Consider the following 16,634-nt stretch of genomic DNA (forward strand, 5'->3'; position numbering starts at 1 on the left):
GTGCTATATAAATGAAGTACCATTTACCATTTATTAGTGCCAAATTCCAAAACCCATCAGTGCTGCATCGTAGTGGCATGTCTTATTTTTTAATAGTAGATCTCCGCTTATTTTTAATTATTTTTTTTCAACAAAAAATATAAATTTTACTCAATAGCTTCCAGGTCATGTGATGTATTGACCCCAAATCAGTGCTGCATCGTAGTGGCATGTCTGCTGGATGTTGCACACCTTTTAATTTTTAATATTAGGTCCCATACTTATTTTAAATTAATGTTTTTTTCTACAAAAAAAATATTTTTTGCTCAATACCTTACAGTTCATGTGACCTATTGATCCCAAATCAGTGCTGCATCATAGTGGCATGTCTGCTGGATGATGCACACCTCTTTTTTTTTAAATATTAGGTCTCTACTTATTTTTAATGAATTTTTCTTCAACAAAAAACAACATTTTTGCTCAATAGCTTCCAGGTCATGTGACCTATTGACCCCAAATCAGTGCTGCATCGTAGTGGCATGTCGGCTGGATGATGCACACCTCTTTTTTCTCAATTTCAACCTTTCTCTTATTTTCAATGAACTTAATACTGTACATATCAACGTTCTAGCTCAATACCAGGTCATGGAACCTATTTACCCCCAAAAAGTGCATACCCAATGGAACGTGAATTAGTGATGTATTATACTGAATAAACAGTTACCATTAAAAAAAGAAAATAAAAAAAATAATATTTCAAACTGCTTGTAACATTTTATTTTGAAAATCTGAATTTTATTTTGAAAACCAGATGTCGTTCTCCGTGCCAGCGTCCCTTTACGCATACTACCGTAATTCCTAGAAAAGGGCAAACAGAAAGGGTTAACTTGAAATGAAGAGCGGCTGGCTTGACTCCGTCAAAAGAAGAGGCGGCTAGCTTTACCGCAGTCTAATTTTAGTAGTGCGAAAACGTTGACTGCGTGGAGTACGAGTCAAAGTTACAGTAAGTGATAGTGAAGTGGCAGCAAAGAGCATATAAACTGCATTAACACGAAAACCGGAAGTTCCTACGCAATTTTATTTTGGAATGAGCACCGTGCATTTCCTGCCCTGACAGTGGAGTTGTCCCGACACAAATCCACTACTTCCTGAATTTAGTACCACTCCTTCATTTCCTGTCTTTCATGATTGGACAAACTGATTAATCCGGGTGTGCCTGACCTCAGTAACCACTTATAAGATATGAGAGATATGTTGAATATTGGAGCTGTAGTAGTTAGTTGCATACCATTGCTATCTACTACATCAATCAGAATGAGAAAATGTGTTTTTGTTGATTTTTGGTGAATATTTTGGAAAAATGTTGTCCCTTAAATGTCCTCAAATTGTCCATAACGAAAGATATGATAAATATTGGAGCTGTAGTAGTTAGTTGCATACCATTGCTATCTACTACAGCAATCAGAATGACAAAATGTTTATTTTTTATTTTTGGTGAATATTTTTGATAATTGATGGTCCTTTAAGTCTCTTGAATGTCCCCAACTTGTCCATAATGAGAGATATGATAAATATTGGCGCTGTAGTAGTTTGTTGCTTGCCCTGGCAAGCTATTACAGCAATCAGAATGAGAAAATATGTTTTTGTTTATTTTTGGTGAATATTTTAGAACATTGGTCATTTTTGTCTCTTAAATGTCCCCACATTGTCCAAAATGAGAGATATGATAAATATTGGAGCTTTAGTAGGTAGTTGCTTATCATTGCCAGTTACTACAGCAGTCAGAATTAAAAAAAATATATAACCTTTATGGCTATTTGATGATACATCACCCTGGAGAATGTAATAGTTAGACGGTAGGAGTGAATATCAAACATCGAACGTCAAGGCAACTTTTTCTCTCTCTATCTTATGTCAGTGCTGTGGCTCCATAGAGCCTTTCCTCATGTTTGTAAAGATAGTCTCCGCCCCTCGCTCATCTGACAGCTGGTGCACGTTTGTGGTTTCAGTCACGTTGTGTTCATTGATCAGCTTCGACACTGACCGTACAGTAAGTTGTTTCGACAATCACTTTGCAAGTGAACGCGTTTTACGATCACTTCTGGATGCTAAGCCGAAAGTTACGGAGCCAAGTTTAGCCCTTGGTTATATGCAAGTAGGAATGCGATACAGCTTGCTTGTTTATTCGGTTGCGAACTTTGTGAAGTGGATAAAGTAGTTTCATCCAGCTTTAGTTTCTAGTTACAATCGAACTGTTGTTGTGCGGCATACTGGTTGGTGTAGTGTCGCCTGATCAGAGCAATGGATATGTGCCAAAATAGAGTGCGTTTTAGGTTATCTGCACCTGTTGAATAAAGTCGCGGTCAGGCTTTTTTTATTCTTTCATAGCCTACACTACACCTAAGCTGTCACAACCAATCAATGTTAATGATTTGTTTTAGTTTTTTGTGTGTGCTGCACTACTTTTGTCGTGTATATTGAATACCCAGAATTTTTTTTTTTTTACTTTATTTTTATTTTTTACTTTATTTATTTTTTACTTTTTTTTTTTAACTTTTTTTTTTTTTTTATCATTAGTGAGTAGTAGTACAATACTGTACAGTGACATTTATAAGGTGCAAACACTGTGGCCTTTGAATAAATTATAATTTAAATGAGGTCAGCACGGTGGGCAAGTGGTATGCACACCTGCCTCAGTATGTCCGGTTTCAAATCAGATCAGACCCTCCTGTGTGGAGTTGGTACTGTAGGCTAAAGTATGTTCCTGTCAGCCATTAAAATGGCATGTTAGGTTCATTGACAACTAAAGATTATCCATGGATGTGCCTTGTGATTGACTGGCATCCAGTCCAGTGTGTAGTCACCCTCAAGCCCAAAGTCAGCTGGGATATATAGGCTCCAGGATCCCCATGACCAAAATGGGGACAAGCGCAAATGTGGCTGACTTAAAAAACAAAAACAAAGAAAACAGCAACACAAAAAAACAATCAATTGACTTACAATTGGATTTCGCTGTTACTGTGTAACTTATCTTTTGTTCTGTTATTCCAGATATGCGTGTAGCCGTAATAGGTGCTGGAGTCATTGGTCTGACCACAGCGCAGAGCATTTATGAGCAGTACCACTCCATTGTCTCTCCACTGATCATTGAGGTGTATGCAGACCTCTTCACCCCGCTGACCACCAGTGATGGCGCAGCAGGCCTTTGGCAGCCCTATCTCAACGACAAGGGCAACGTTCAAGAGAGGTATGTGTATTATTTTCGACTCCTATTCCTCTTCGAAATGTTCTTGTTTCAATGCTACATCCTCCTTCTCTTCAGGGAATGGTGTAAACAGACCTTTGACTACTTGGTGAGCTGTCTCCGTTCACCGGAGTGTGTAAAAATGGGTCTTTTCCTCCAATCCGGTTACAATATTTGCTCAAACCCAACTCCTGTGAGTAAAGCTTTGCATTTAACATTAATAACTCAGATACCAATACTAGTTTAAAATTGAAAGTTGAACAAGCTTTTAAGTGTAATATATTGGAATATCTAGTCACAGGCTGCTTTGATAGTGTAACTTTGAGGGATGAATGTCAGCAACAGTCATAAAACAATAACTGAGATTTTATGAAGTTGTTTTAAAATCACATGCAGTAGATCAATTATAATTCGGTTCCCTCATAGGACGTTGCAATAGACAACAATCTGGCCACAAAGTCAGCCCTCACCCATGTGTTGTTTTTGTGGGCAGGACCCAACATTTAAAGACATAGTCCTGGGCTTCAGACAACTCACAGAGCGAGAGCTGAAGATGTTTCCTGGCTACAGGTAGAATCTGCCGCGTAACTATAAAACACAGAGGGGTCATAAAAGCGCAGCTGTAATTTGTTCCAGAGCTTTAGGCATGTCCCAAAGAGATTGCAAAACTTTATTACTACAGTAATGTTTGAATGGATGATAACATTAATTTCTAACACACCTGTTTCCTCTAAAATGAACAATAGCTTCTTATTTTATTTTATTTTATTTTTTAGTTATGGGTGGTTCAACACTGCTCTCATTTTGGAAGGTAAAACATACCTACCTTGGCTGATGGATTGGTGAGTTATTATTGCACGTATGGAGACAAATAAGACCTCAATATTTTCTTACTTTTCAGTTCATATACTTGTCTTAATGTCTTAATCCATAAGATGCTTTGGGCTACACACAGTTTTTTTTCTTTTTAAATAAAATGTTACCTTTTTGTTGTAAACTGAGTTGAACCAGACAAAGGTCATTAAGACTGTTGTGTAGCCATTTGTAATTTAGTAAGCCATTAAACCATGAATGGAGAACACATATTCCATATTATTTGAACTTTGATTCACTGCCTCATATGAGCCATGAGACCTGACCATCAAAATAAAGTATTTACAGTAGAAAAAAGGACTCTAATAAATGTAATGAGTGACGGCTTTTCACACGATCGTTGATGCACGCTGAGGGTAGAAGCAATTACTGTAAAACATGGGAAGATGGACCTCATCCATGTTTTTTTTTTCATAATGGTTTATCCCAGCAAACTGTCTTTTAGTAAACACTGCAAACGTTTTTTACATAGTCTGGATATCAACCCATACAAGTACATCTACATGCCATGCTATGGGGTCCAAACAACTTGCGTGGCAGAAATGAAAGAATCATAATTAACGTGTTCTGTTATTACGTTTGGTGTCTTCCTCAGGTTGGCCAAACGTGGTGTGAAATTTCATCAAAGGAAGATTGGCTCCTTTACAGAGGTTAGCTTTTTAAACAGTCTAGTTGTGCACACAATCAAAGCGTCAGTGTCTTCACACACTGGCCACATTTTGAAATAAAGTGAATTATGATGAATGAATGAATGATTGTTCATCTTTTGGCTGGAACTAACAAAAGGAAGTGGCACAAGATATTGTGTGAAGAGATGTCCTGGGTGGCTAAACAAAAATGCCTGACAATATCCACAAAAACATGTCTAAAAACATTCATCACAATTTATAATGAACTATAAACCATTGTGACACTCAAGGTGTCAAACTTTACAATTATATTAAATGGTTATAAAAATAAATTAGGATTACCAATATTATTGCAAATGAGGAGCATTTAGAATTTAAAAATGAGGCCAAAAGAATGTCACTTTCTTCCTGCCCAGGCCAACATTCCTGCAGGCTTCATCATATTAACCTCACCAACCAGATTGCTAATTGCGATTCACTCGAGGGAATTCTTCACATTATCAATCTGGTACTTCACGAGACAGACCCGCTCGGGAAAGGCGGGGCTTGCTGTACAACACTTCGATCTGATTGGACGATGCGGCATCTTTGCGCATTTTGTTTTGACCAATCAAGGCAACGGATGAAAACTCGTCTTCCGTCTTGTTTAAGGGGGTAGGGGGGGTAACCACGAACCACGAAACTCCTCTCACTGTTCAAATTTATGGAGGTAAATTTGGTGCAAAACTAACTTGTGCAAAAAATGTGTACCTGTAGAAAAAAGTCTAAATTTGTATCTGTAAAAGTCGTGATTTGTATCTGTAAAAAAAATGTGTGCCTGTAAAAAAAAAAATTGTGTCTGTAAAAGAAATGTGTACCTGTAAAAAAAAAATTTGTGTCTGTAAAATAAATTTGTACCTGTAAAAAAAAAAATGTGTATGTGTAAAATAAATTTGTATCTGTAAAAACAAATTTGTACCTGTAAAAGTCATGATTTGTATCTGTACAAAAAAAAATTTGTACCTGTACAAAAACTATAAATTTGTATCTGTAAAAGTTGTGATTTGTACCTGTAGAAATGACAACTTGTAGTCAAAGAAGTCGCCACTAGGAGTCACAAGTGGGTTTTCTGCTGCTGTTCTGTGACGTGAGTTTTGCCCCATTTTTTGCGCTACAAATGGAGCAAAACTAATTTGTACTTGTAAAGCGCCGTGATTTGTACTTGTAAAGAAGGGGGCGGGCTCTGGTGTAATGAAGGGTTGTTTTGACCAATCAAGTGAGAAGGATTTGAGCGGATTGGAGCGCAACCTCATTGGTTTAGCGAACGACGGTGGCGGGACTCGCGGAAGGATACAAGCAGGACACATCGTCGCCAACCAACATACATATTAAGAATACTTCAGTCGACTGAAGTATTCTTCCTCAACATACATATTAAGAATACTGAAGTATTCTTCCTCAACATACATATTAAGAAGTATTCTTAATATGTATGTTGGTTGGCGACGATGTGTCCTGCTTGTATCCTTCCGCGAGTCCCGCCACCGTCGTTCGCTAAACCAATGAGGTTGCGCTCCAATCCGCTCAAATCCTTCTCACTCGATTGGTCAAAACAACCCTTCATTACACCAGAGCCCGCCCCCTTCTTTACAAGTACAAATCACGGCGCTCTACAAGTACAAATTAGTTTTGCTCCATTTGTAGCGCAAAAAATGGGGCAAAACTCACGTCACAGAACAGCAGCAGAAAACCCACTTGTGACTCCTAGTGGCGACTTCTTTGACTACAAGTTGTCATTTCTACAGGTACAAATCACAACTTTTACAGATACAAATTTATAGTTTTTGTACAGGTACAAATTTTTTTTTGTACAGATACAAATCATGACTTTTACAGGTACAAATTTGTTTTTACAGATACAAATTTAATTTACACATACACATTTTTTTTTTTACAGGTACAAATTTATTTTACAGACACAATTTTTTTTTTTACAGGTACACATTTCTTTTACAGACACAATTTTTTTTTTTACAGGCACACATTTTTTTTACAGATACAAATCACGACTTTTACAGATACAAATTTAGACTTTTTTCTACAGGTACACATTTTTTGCACAAGTTAGTTTTGCACCAAATTTACCTCCATACAAATTCAACAAGGAAACAGTGAGTAATTCTGCGAGAACATAATTCATTGCAGCATCCATTCGTCTGTTAGGTTTGTTTGTTTCCCCCCGTCATCGGCGCTTATTGGTTTCGTCCTTCCTAAACAACGCCTGATTGGTCCGATCGAAAAAAGATCGACTGCAAATTTATCAACAGGAGCGGTAAGAGATGTATTCTCTGGAGTTTGTGAACTCATAAATACCGCGAGAATTCATCTAGCTGGCAAGCTTACCAGCATATGAAACCTTTTCAAAATGTAAAAAAACAATGAAAAAGTCAAATACTTTTCAATGTCTCTAACACAACTTGTCCTTCAGCGCTTCCTTGTGTAACTCCAGCAAGAAAACAACAAAAACCCGAGCTTTAAATTTGGCCAGGGTAGAAATAATTTCAGGCATAACTTATATTTAAACATTTTGTTTAATATACCATCCAATAATATTCCACAATAAAATGCTGAGTGTATTCTTTCTTTATTTCTTTCTTTAAATACTTTGTCCTTCCCTGTTTGCAGCTAAGTAAAAACGGTGCAGATGTGATAATAAACTGTACTGGGGTGAGATCTGGTGACCTCCAGCCTGACCCTGAGCTCCAACCAGGCCGGGGACAGATAATAAAGGTTAGGAAACTCACTGTACATATAATTTGGGTAGAAAGTAGAGAGAGTAGAAAAAGTTATTACGTACTTCTTCACATTCCTGTTTTCTAGGTGGAGGCCCCATGGTTGAAACATTGGATTTTGACGCACACTGCAGAGATTTACAATTCACCATATATCATCCCAGGGTAGTAGTAGTGACTGGATACTAATACATTTGCTGCACTCCAAAGCCACTTTTGCATTTCATTCCCAATAACAGCAAGCTGGGATTTATTTGGATGTCCGTTAATGATAGGATTCACCAAAAATTGCTTTTTACTGGAAATGTATGCAGTTGCATGACTTTTTCAAATTAATAAATGCAAAATGGCTTCAGCAACAATGAACTTTTAACACAAAAGGACTGTGGACAGTGACAGTGGTTAAACTTCACACTGTAGGTGTGGCATTCAACCTTGGACTTCAACCTGTCATACTGCATCATATGGTATTGGTAAAATGCCAGTAAGAAAGAGGATTTTCAATTACTTCAAGTAGCGCTTTTTATTTTACACATACTGTAACTTTCAAATGATGCATGCAATGCAAGGCCCTAGCCCTCAAAGTGTACACAGAGAAATGTTTTACCATCACACCCACTTTACTCGAGGTTGCAAATTTACTTATGTGCAGTACACTTGTCAGAGTGTTGTTTTCTCTTCTGTGTTTTCACACATTTGTAATTGCAGGAGTCGTCTTGTGGCAGTCGGCGGGGTGTTCCAGATAGGAAACTGGAATGAAAGAAATGATTCCAGCGATCATAAGGACATTTGGGAAAAGGCTTGCCAGCTCGAGCCTAGTCTAAGGGTAATGTAATACTTCAATTCTTGTCATCCGATTTAACATATCCCTTCATAAACCGTTTCCACAAAGTTGGAAGCACACAACTGCCTACTTGATTTTAAAATATCCTATAGAGTTTTGTTCATGTTTGTACAAAAGACACAACGCTCACAATCTTTAGCGATCCAATGAAAAAAGGACATGCTGATGTTGTTTTCTGGCCATAGCATGCCAAGATAGTTGATGACTGGACCGGCCTCAGGCCAGCCCGAACAAAGGTCCGACTGGAGAGAGAGACTATACTGTGTGGTACCACTGCAGTTGAGGTAATCATTCAAAACATCTGATCATAATTCCAGATATGAACATTGGTACAAAGTTTCTGAGTTACTATGACTGTCCTGTAGGTGATTCACAACTATGGCCACGGAGGTTTTGGAATAACCATTTCCAGAGGCTGTGCACAGGAAGCAGCCAGGCTTTTTGGTCAAATCTTGGAACAAAAGGGGAAGGAACTAAAAGCTCACCTGTGAATTTGTTTCGAGCTAATTGTAATCAAATCATAACCTAATAATGTGATTATCATTATAGTGAGGAGCAATTGTTATTCACTTTTAAATTAAATAAAAAATAACACATGCTTAAAAGAAATTATCTAAAATTAAATATGAAATTTACAAATCCCTGTACTGAATAATGACATCAAATCATCTCTTTTACAAAGATTATTTACTGCCATGATGTGGTATATTTACATTGTTTGTGTTCACAAGATTCAATGTACATTACATCTTAAGACTAATTAAATAAATACTGTAACAACCAGCTGTTTGTTTTTCAAATAAAGCATAGCTGATAGTATAAGTGCAAAAATATGTCATTCTCCATATCGCTTCTTTCTAAAGAAACTAAACCAAATTTGATGAGTTATTTACAGAGGTATAAATTAAATGACTGTGCCTAGTTTGATGTTTAGAATTCAACGAGATCCTAACACCACATAGTCACATAAGTATTGTAATAACAGCACTTTATTTTTAATCAGGCTGATTAAGCCTTGTAGATGTGATGAAAAAAAGTAATTCTCCCATACTTGAATTCAATCATGTATTTTACAGAGCAATGCAAGTTCTTTTGAGTCATATTTCAGAAATATCGCAGACTTCACAAATGGTGCAGACTAAATACTCTGACACATTTCGATATTGTCAAAAAATTATCATGGAATACATTAATATTGCTGCTGGAGTTGTGTTGTCCATTTTATTTATGAATTTATTCTTTAAAACAAATTGTTCACGTTTACGCTTGGGCACCATCATTATAATGTAAACAAAATGATTTATTATTCAGCTGTTTTCTTAAGCCTGCAGTGAATGAATGAAAGATTTAAAAGAAGCTGAGAGAGGCCCATCACAACTAACAAAACAAAGGTAGATGTTTTCCAGTTAAATAATATATTAATTTTTTTAAGGCTTTTTTGAGTTGGATTTTTTGAAGCTACAGTAGGTCTATATTTTCTAACTCTTACTGTAGCTAGTTTCCTTTTTTTTTTCCATTTGCACCTTTTTTTTTAAATAACTTTTTCTCAATTTCTGAGACCTCACTTGTCCTCACCTATTCTTCTGTTGAAGTATAGAGTGGCAAAATGGATGGCAATGGTGGATGAAGACTCTTATGGGCAGTGACATTTTGTGCCGTCTTCTCTGAAGTCACTTTAGTGCCTAGACTGTAAATGGGACGTGAGACGCACACGAAAAGCTACTGCAGCTTTTTTTTTTGTCCTTCGCTCTTCACCCGTAATCATCCCAAACATTGCTCAGCCCTGGGAGCTGGAGCTGGAAGGAGGGATTGGCCCTGAGTTTTGTGATGAAGAGGCTCGGCCCATCATCTCCTGGCCCCACTGCCGCTGGCTGGATTCCTGCAGGCCTCGTCCCGTTGTCTCAATTGGCAGTGCGCAAGATGCGATGGCGGCAAGCAGACAGCAGCAGCAGTACACCGAGAGAGCCAAATAAACAGACGACTCCAGCAACACCTGCAAGAGAAAGGAGAAGGGTCACTTTGTTGTATAAAAGTGCCAACATTTACAGGTGCTACCTGTGCAACAAAAGGTGTGATGAGGGCACCAACTCTTGCCATTCCACTGCTTGTTCCCAAGCCCAAAGCCCTGGTTGCAGTTGGATACACCTATAGAACATCGGAAAACACTGTTAAGGTCCTACTACTTCTCTCAGTCCTTAACTGCCATATCGATTAGGTTCAAACTAGACTAGTCCTATTCATTAATCGGTCAAAGTCAACACTGTAATTAACCTCTGGAGTATACACATAGGCAGCCTGAAATCCTCCAGCGATGAAAGCTCTGGCAATGAATATCAGCACCGTCATGGATGTTCTGTAACAAAATGAGAAGCCGTGCTGAGCTTTATGACGATGACACAGTTTGACTTAAACTTTTTATTTTATTTTTTATTTTTTAAAACACAACTTTCTCCTTTTACCTCCCCACACAACCATAGAGAGGAATGATGCACAAAGAGAAGACCAGGAAACACAAGGCCATGGTCTTCCTTCTTCCTAAGCGATCGATCGCCCACAAAGTCACCAACAGTCCTGTGCAACATGAACGCGTAACCTCAATACGTTTATGCAACATAGTCAAGGTACAAAACAATTGAGAATATAAATGGTCAACTCTTAATTTCCTTCAATGTGTGATCTGGTGAATGGATAATCAAGAAAAATATACTGTATACAATCTAAAAGTCAATTGGTATTTATTTTACCTGGGAATTCCGACAAGGTTGTCCACAGTAAGTCTTTGTAGTCATCGCTGTTCAAATATTTACACTCCAAGTTGCATCTGAGCTCCATCTTATTACCTTTGGACACTAGAGGGGAATAAAGAACAACACATTTCCAGCTTGAATCAGTTAATTATAGTCTATTTGTTTTTGTGCTAGAATACCCAATAGGCCTACCACTATCTAGTTGAGTCATTTTACGAGGTATGGTATGACCCGGCCGGGGATTGATTGAACCCACAACCTCCCAGTCTCAGGGCGGACACTCTACCACAAGGCCACTGAGCCACTGATAGCTCTTTGCATTTATCAGGACCCAAAAAGCAGCTCTCAATTTTAAAAAGTTTGGTGATCCCTGTCGTATAATCTGTGTCAATGTAAAAAAATAAACAACATTGTCTTTCATGAATAAAACAAAAGAAAACATGGTGGAGTAACTCACTTCCACAAACACCGCCCTCCTGAAAGAGTTCTGTGGTGAGCAACACAAGGCCGTAATACGAGAAGGCATTTGCAAACCTGAGGACGAGACACAAAAATCGGAATATTGAACTTAATGTGTTCATTAAGTACGACTGCTAATGGATTTTTTTTTTCAGACAAGGATAACAATAAATGACATTATTTCCTCCATTTACCAAATAAACCACAAAAGAACTGTTGTCCAGCGGAAGTGCGAGGAGAACAAGTCACGAATCTTCCCACGATCCTCCTGATGAAAAAAACAGAAATCAAGAGACTGACAACACTCACAGGTCACAATCTGAATAGGATTGGGAGCATTAAGATCTTCAGAAACGGATTTACTTGTTTGGCTGCAATGAGTTTTCCCAGCGGCATGGGTACTCCATTCTCCATTGCAATCCGCTTCAAAGTAGCCAGAGCTTTTTCTTGATTCCCTGTCAGCACATCGTATCGAGCACTCTCAGGTAGCCACTGCCACCAAAAAGAAGAGACACATCAGTTTACAAAGCTTTCTAATGAACATGCACAATATAAAGAAGACATAGTGGATTCCGATTTTGACCAAGGGTGTTGCTGAGGTCAGCAAGTGAAAAGCCCACCTGAACCCCCATAAAGACAGTAACAGGCAAGTATCAATTGTATTTTCACTTGTGAAGGCTACGTCATCATTGTCGTTTATAAACAATGGAGAAATACGTTAAATTAGACTGACGCTGACTTTGTACTCACAAAACATAGGATGGCAAAGATGAAAAGGGGGATAGTAGAGAGGCCGAGAAGCCAACGCCATCCCAGAGAAGGCATCACTAGAATAGCAAGGAGGACCTCAAACACTGTGCCCAGTGCCCAGAATATCTGTAAGGCAAAAGTAGCAAACAAAGAATAAAACATCTCCAGATGTTCGGTACATATTACACTTGGCTAACTTGGCAGCTGTAACCATTGAGATAGATAGACAATACAAACCTCAATTAGCAATATACAAGTTGCTCGGGACTTCATGGGAAGAAATTCAGCGTACAGTGTGACACTAACGAAAGAAAAACCAAACATTGTTAATTTTCTTGCTTGGGTTGGTTGTGCAAAATGGATGAATGAAGGATACGCACGACTGTGGGGCTCCACCGATGCCAAAGCCCACCAGAGCGCGGAGGAAGAGGATCCAACCATAGACGGGTGCAAAAGCACTCAACAGACTGTAGAACATCGTCCACAACACACTCATTGTCAGACCCTGTGTGTGAAAACACAATCATAAAATTCACTACGGAAGCCTTTTGGGAAAAGCTTGATCTAAATTTATCGATATGACCTTGGCTGTTGGTGTTGAATGCAATTTAAAAAATGTTTGCCATGAGCCACATTAGCATCCCTTGAGCAGTGACTTAAAATAAAAATACAAATAAAATATTAAGCACAAGTCCTTACAGATGACCTACTGCCTAACCCCATTTTCACTATTTCACTATAGTGATCTATCTTACAAAATGAAAATGTACTCACTGTCTTTCTTCCGTACTTGTCAGATATGTTTCCCCAAAGGGAGGAGCTGATCATCATTCCAATAAACACCGCCTGTGTCAATTGACAAACTATGTCAGAGAAAGCTGGAACATCACTGGAATGCTTGCTTGTGTTACAAATACACTATATGGACACAAGCAATAAGACACACATCTTAATACAATACTGTATTCATATTAAACACACATTTGGACCACACCCACAATTCTGCGCTTCCAACTTTTTGTGAAGAGCTTGTGAAAGGCCTTTTTGCTGTCCCAGCACGACTTTGTCCACATAAACAAACCAGGTGTGTTAAATGCATGTCTGGTGTGGAATAATTTGACCCCAGCCTCTTTGGAATTAACTCGAACAGAGATGGTAACCCAACAGATGCTACTTCAAGGGCAACAACAGTGACCTTTGACATTACCGCAATCCCCAAATTTTGTTGTTGTATAGGTGGGACCAATTCCATCTTTCCATCTATTTCCACTTGGGTGTTTTAACCAGTTGTCCGAATATGTTGGTAATAGTTTTTCTAATGGCAGTATCTGGGCCGGCTTGAGCCAATGTGGCGGCCCTAGGCAAGACTCTTCTATGGCGCCCCCCTCTGTCGGTGACAAGACATACACTTACAAAAAAAATAAATATATTTTTATTATTATTATAAGGACTACCTAACGATGCATGTGCAATATTAAATACTATATATATATATATATATATATATATATATATATATATTAACGTGCATATTAGATTGGATACATGAAGGCCATTGTAGTGTTGGTTATAATGCAGTTTAAAATGGCATGTGGTACTAATAGTAAATTCGGCGTATCCTACTAATAGCTGCATCTTCAATTGTTTGTCCATAATGTATCATATAGAGGTGGATCTGCGTGAATTAGAATTTGAGAAAACTATTTCAGTGTTTCAATTCAAAAAGTGAAACTCATAGACTATATAGATTCACTAGTACACAAACTGATTTTGACCCCAAAAATCCCAAATTCAGCATTTCAAGAAATTATATTTAATTTAAATAAATAAAAAAGACAAAAGACAAAAAACAAAACAAAAACAAAAACAAGACGAATAGAAGGATTGGCCCCTTTCCACGTGTTTAATCAATCTGTAAAATATATATTTCCCTTTTTGAATTGAACTGCTGAAATAAATCACTATTTATGATATTCTAAATTATTTTCTAATGAACAAATATGGAGATGTACACTATAATGGCTTATTAGATGGAGGAGCTAACAGAGCAATAAGCGCACTACTGAAATGACAACATATTTATTTACCGATGTAAGAAATGCCACCTCCAGAGTTGGTAGTCTCCATTCACAGTGAAGCTGTGGAGCTAAGATGCTTAAAATCATCATCTCCATTGCATCTGCCATCTAAGCACAATAGTCAAGAGTTCAGTGTCAAAAACATACATATGGTATAATAATACATCAATCCATAATCTGTAATCATGTGTAGCAGAGAAGTCCTCACCCACGACAGACCAGTGAGGATGGAGAGCTTCCACTGGAAGGTCCCAAAGCCGATGGCCTCAACAGCATCCTCCACCATGAATGTGTCTAAAAGAAGTTTAATAGCTTGTAAATGTGAAGAGAGAACACTGCAACATGAGTGATCTTGATTATAAAAGTGCAGAGACAAAAAACAACTGCCTACCATCAGTTGGGTTGGCAAACTCCCGTGGGACAGGAGCTCCATCTGCAAGGGCCACAGACTCCATCTCTTTTGGTTCTGCCACCCGCACAGCTGCAAGGGGGTCGCGACTTTCCCCATCATCTTCTGAGCGTGTGCTCTCACCCGTGTGACGGAAGCGGACGACACTAGAAATGAAATATCAAATCGGCAAATATTTTACGAATCCATCCATGAAAAACACGTCTATTGTTAATTCAATGTCAGTTCTATTGAAAATCTGCTCTGTTTGAAGCATCAAAAACTGCAATGAGCTTCAATCTTTTCGCTCTGATGTTTGGATCTGACCCGATTCAGCTGCTCATGTGCTGGCTGGAGGATACAATTACAAGTCAAGACTAAGACCAAGGCTGAGAACAAATGTCAAAAGGTCGTCGCTTAGTTAGGTTAAATGTTTTTTTTCTGCCAATAAATATGAGAATATTACAGCATATCCATAAAATATGTGACAATAATATCTGAAGCTCTGCAGGGCTAAGCACTACAAAATGTGCACACATTTCACAGACGGACTGCAATTTTCTCCTACATGCTGATAATGAGCAGTTAAGTACTGGCAGAGTACCAGTGATATCCCAACACTGTAATTACAGTACACAACATTACGTTCTACATGCTGCAGATTAGTTTAGGGGGTACTGCGAGGATTTTCTCCAGCTACTCTGGCTTCCTCCCACATTTCTAAAACACGCTTAAGTAGGTCTACCTGCTCTAAGTCTATTTGAGCAAAGGCGTACAGAACGGGCATACGGAACCGAACATATATATAACTCCTTGTGAAATAATTAATTATGACAAATTAATAAATTCAGTGTTTTCACATAGATGCAGAATAATTTGTCAATAATAATATATACTTAAGACAATTAAGCAAATTTATTTCAGAAGTGTGTATTAAACTTGTATTTTTTTCGCAATGTGTTAATATCAAAGATCTCAATTGCAAGAAATGTGATCCATGCTGTCTCGTTTCAATAAACAGACCTATTCTATTCAGATGTGGTGAACCCCATGATATCTAATGTTTGATTACAACTCAATAGTGTAAGGCCAATGGCGACAAGGCTGAGATTAAGTACTGAAATGAGTATGGCTGTTAAGGTAGAGAAGTCATCATTGTCTAAATTAGAGAAAACCGCCCCCCTACAGAAAAATGACATGCACATGCGACGACACGGTTTCAGAATACAATATGGTTTTGACGATTTCATCCAGCACAATCCCCAGGTCGTCTTAATGTGTTGACATCGGTTTACATCACATGACGCTGGCGCTTTGAGACAACGTGAGCTAATTGTGTTGTGCCGCGAGCTCACCATACAAACGAGCGACACTGCTGATCAGATGCAAAGATAATGACAAATTGCACAAGGCGTCTTAACTCACGGCAACTGTCTCAGCTGGAATAGATCATCGTCCATTTTGGTGTTTATTTTCCGACGCTCTGTATGGCCTCATCGCCGTTGACACGATCACGACGAGCTGCAATTTCAGCACTGAGGAGAGCGACCCACTGACGGCCAATGAGAAGCCACAGACGGGGCAGACACAACACGAGTTGAAATGACAGCAAAGCAGATTACAATAAATCCCTGCATATATATTTGTTTATATTTTAGGTAGCCTATATTGTTTATTTACTAATACTTGCTCAGTGCTACTAATTAATGTAGAAAAAAACAATGGGAAACAAACCTATCTTAAAACAAATAATGCACTAAATTACAATATAATTCTTGATTGAGAAGCCTGTATAAAATGAATGTAGTCAAACGTAACATCATTTTGTCGATCGGAACTTTTTATTATTTTCCCCTCAGTGAACACCTCGGT

General features: G+C 38.2%; 2 protein-coding genes across 5 annotated transcripts; one reads left to right on the forward strand and one right to left on the reverse strand.

The window, feature by feature from the left end:
• The first annotated feature begins 840 nt into the window (after nucleotides 1-840).
• On the forward strand, nucleotides 841-9,468 carry LOC147173991 (D-amino-acid oxidase-like). Of its 4 annotated transcripts, none has more exons than XM_086076996.1 (11): nucleotides 841-982; nucleotides 3,031-3,226; nucleotides 3,302-3,416; nucleotides 3,717-3,793; nucleotides 4,000-4,065; nucleotides 4,692-4,746; nucleotides 7,390-7,494; nucleotides 7,585-7,661; nucleotides 8,205-8,322; nucleotides 8,526-8,624; nucleotides 8,706-9,466. In XM_086076996.1, exons 2-11 carry the CDS (start codon nucleotides 3,033-3,035, stop codon nucleotides 8,829-8,831), a joined length of 1,032 nt encoding a protein of 343 aa, XP_085933122.1. In that variant the 5' UTR covers nucleotides 841-982; nucleotides 3,031-3,032; the 3' UTR covers nucleotides 8,832-9,466. The 4 variants fall into 4 exon arrangements, with proteins under 4 accessions (XP_085933122.1, XP_085933121.1, XP_085933124.1 ...); XM_086076995.1 differs by lacking the exon at nucleotides 841-982 and adding an exon at nucleotides 1,952-2,029; XM_086076997.1 differs by lacking the exon at nucleotides 841-982 and adding an exon at nucleotides 2,054-2,134.
• On the reverse strand, nucleotides 9,011-16,336 carry svopa (SV2 related protein a). Its single transcript, XM_086076992.1, has 16 exons — nucleotides 16,188-16,336; nucleotides 14,766-14,929; nucleotides 14,583-14,668; nucleotides 14,384-14,482; nucleotides 13,071-13,142; nucleotides 12,677-12,801; nucleotides 12,534-12,597; nucleotides 12,297-12,422; nucleotides 11,910-12,038; nucleotides 11,741-11,814; nucleotides 11,545-11,621; nucleotides 11,085-11,189; nucleotides 10,800-10,911; nucleotides 10,612-10,693; nucleotides 10,396-10,485; nucleotides 9,011-10,333 (listed from the first exon to the last, which is right to left on the reverse strand). Exons 1-16 carry the CDS (start codon nucleotides 16,220-16,222, stop codon nucleotides 10,118-10,120), a joined length of 1,656 nt encoding a protein of 551 aa, XP_085933118.1. The 5' UTR covers nucleotides 16,223-16,336; the 3' UTR covers nucleotides 9,011-10,117.
• Nucleotides 16,337-16,634: the final 298 nt, after the last annotated feature.

Source organism: Leptonotus elevatus, chromosome 5 (genome assembly GCF_054856555.1).
Source record: "Leptonotus elevatus isolate MCC_2025b chromosome 5, RoL_Lele_1.0, whole genome shotgun sequence".
Lineage (NCBI taxonomy): Eukaryota > Metazoa > Chordata > Actinopteri > Syngnathiformes > Syngnathidae > Leptonotus > Leptonotus elevatus.